At 59.3% G+C, this 1800-nt stretch overlaps 1 protein-coding gene across 1 annotated transcript in view; it reads right to left on the minus strand.

The window, feature by feature from the left end:
• KIAA1024 (KIAA1024 ortholog) overlaps positions 1-1800 on the minus strand; it is an 11160-nt gene that overhangs the window by 7243 nt on the left and 2117 nt on the right. The window contains exon 3 of the mRNA XM_015560572.1: positions 1504-1793. Coding sequence (XP_015416058.1) covers positions 1504-1793 — 290 coding nt within the window. The remainder of the gene's footprint in view (positions 1-1503; positions 1794-1800) is intronic.

Genomic DNA, 1800 nt, shown 5'->3' on the forward strand with positions numbered 1-1800 from the left:
ATATATATACTTTTATTGATTTTAGAGAGGAAAGAAGAGAGAGGGAGAGAGAGAAACATCCATGATGAGAAAGAATCACGGATCAGCCGCCTCCTGCACGCCCCGCACTGGGGATCGAGCCCCCAACTCGGGCCTATGCCCTGACCGGGAATTGAACCGTGACCTCCTGGTTCCTAGGTCCACGCTCCACCCCTGAGCCGTGCCGGCCGGGCTGGACCTGACTGCTAAGGAGGGAAGCTCACCAGCTGAGCACGCCTGCCTCACCGCTCCTGCCCCCGGGAGCCTGCGTTCTGACCTGGCAGCCAGTGTGCACACACCATAGGCTTCTACACGCAAGTGTAAATCTACCATCTGAACTATGAGGACTGAGGCGGGGGGCGGGGCTGGGGGGGGCGCCGAGACCGGCAGTCACCCCCTTGGGAAGATCTCAGACTCCAAAGCGTTCGGAGGCCTCGCGGGGAACACGGGACCTGGGTCCCAGTGGGGGGCGTGCAGCAGGCTGATCCATGATTCTCACTCATCATGGATGTTTCTCTCTCTCTCTCCCTCTCCCTTCCTTCTAAAATCAATAAAAATATTTTTTTATTTATTTGTTGTTGTTCATCCTCACCCAAGGATATTCTTCCATTGATTTTTAGAGAGAGTGGAAGAGAGAGGGCGAGACAGAGAGAAACATCGATGTGAGAGAGACACACCGATGGGTTGCCTCCTGCACGCATCCCGACCAGGGCCCGGGCCGGGGAGGAGCCTGTCACCGAGGTCCGTGCCCTGGACCAGAATCGAACCCGGGACCCTTGGGTCCACAGGCCGACGCTCTACCCACTGGGCCACACCGGCCAGGGCTAGAATAGATATGTATTTTTAAAAAAGGAACGCCATGCATGCACCGAAGTCCAGGAAAGGGGCACTGTTACGTCCCTTCCCTCGTGTTCCTTGCCCGCGTCCTGCTCCTGGACATTCTCGGGGACTGTGCCTGCCCCACCGTGTCCCCCCGCCCCCCCACTACCCTGTTCTGTGGGGATCTGGGCTCCCACACCTGGGGGGTCGCTGCACCAGCTCCTCCCAGCTAACCCCGGCCGCCTGCCTGCGCTCTGCTCTCTGCCCTGATGTGGGAAGCCCACCCCATGGGGGGGGGCGGGACTCAGATGTGATTGCTTTAGATTACTTTTGAAAAGAGGCCAGCTCCTTTCTGGACCAGTAGAGGGATATAGCAGAGATCAGCAATGTCACAAAGAACAAACTATCAACCAAATGCCAATTGAGTGGACCAAACCTAATTGTTGACACAGTCCTAGATTATAAGAGAACATACTTTAGGCCTAGCCAGTCTGCTCAGTGGTTAGAGCATTGGCCCACAGACTGAAGGGCATGTACCCCAGTTGCAGGCTCAATCTCCTTAAGGGAGCCGGCCGCCTGCCTGCGCTCTGCTCTCTGCCCTGATGTGGGAAGCCCACCCCATGGGGGGGGGCGGGGTAGAGCTGGCCTGGACCCCGGGACACCCACCGAGCCGCGCCCCGGCCACGCGAGCCGGAGTCTCCATTACCTCTTTGGGTTTCCGACGCCAGCCCTTGCTCTCCCCGGGGCCTCGGTCTCTGACCTCCTCCTCCTCCTCCTCCTCCAGGCCCAGGCGGTGGGCGTAGGTGATGGTGCGCCAGTCCCTGGGCGAGTTGGAGATGCTGGCGATTTTGGACTCCGTGGCGCTGTTCTCCTCCGTCAGCGACCGGGAGGACGGCCGGGCGAACAGGCTCTTCTTTAAGGCCTGGACACGGAGGCTTTCGCTGTTGCTGCCGCCGCTGGCGT

The sequence above is a fragment of the Myotis davidii genome, unplaced genomic scaffold (assembly GCF_000327345.1).
Source record: "Myotis davidii unplaced genomic scaffold, ASM32734v1 scaffold2091, whole genome shotgun sequence".
In the NCBI taxonomy this organism is placed as follows: Eukaryota; Metazoa; Chordata; class Mammalia; order Chiroptera; family Vespertilionidae; genus Myotis; species Myotis davidii.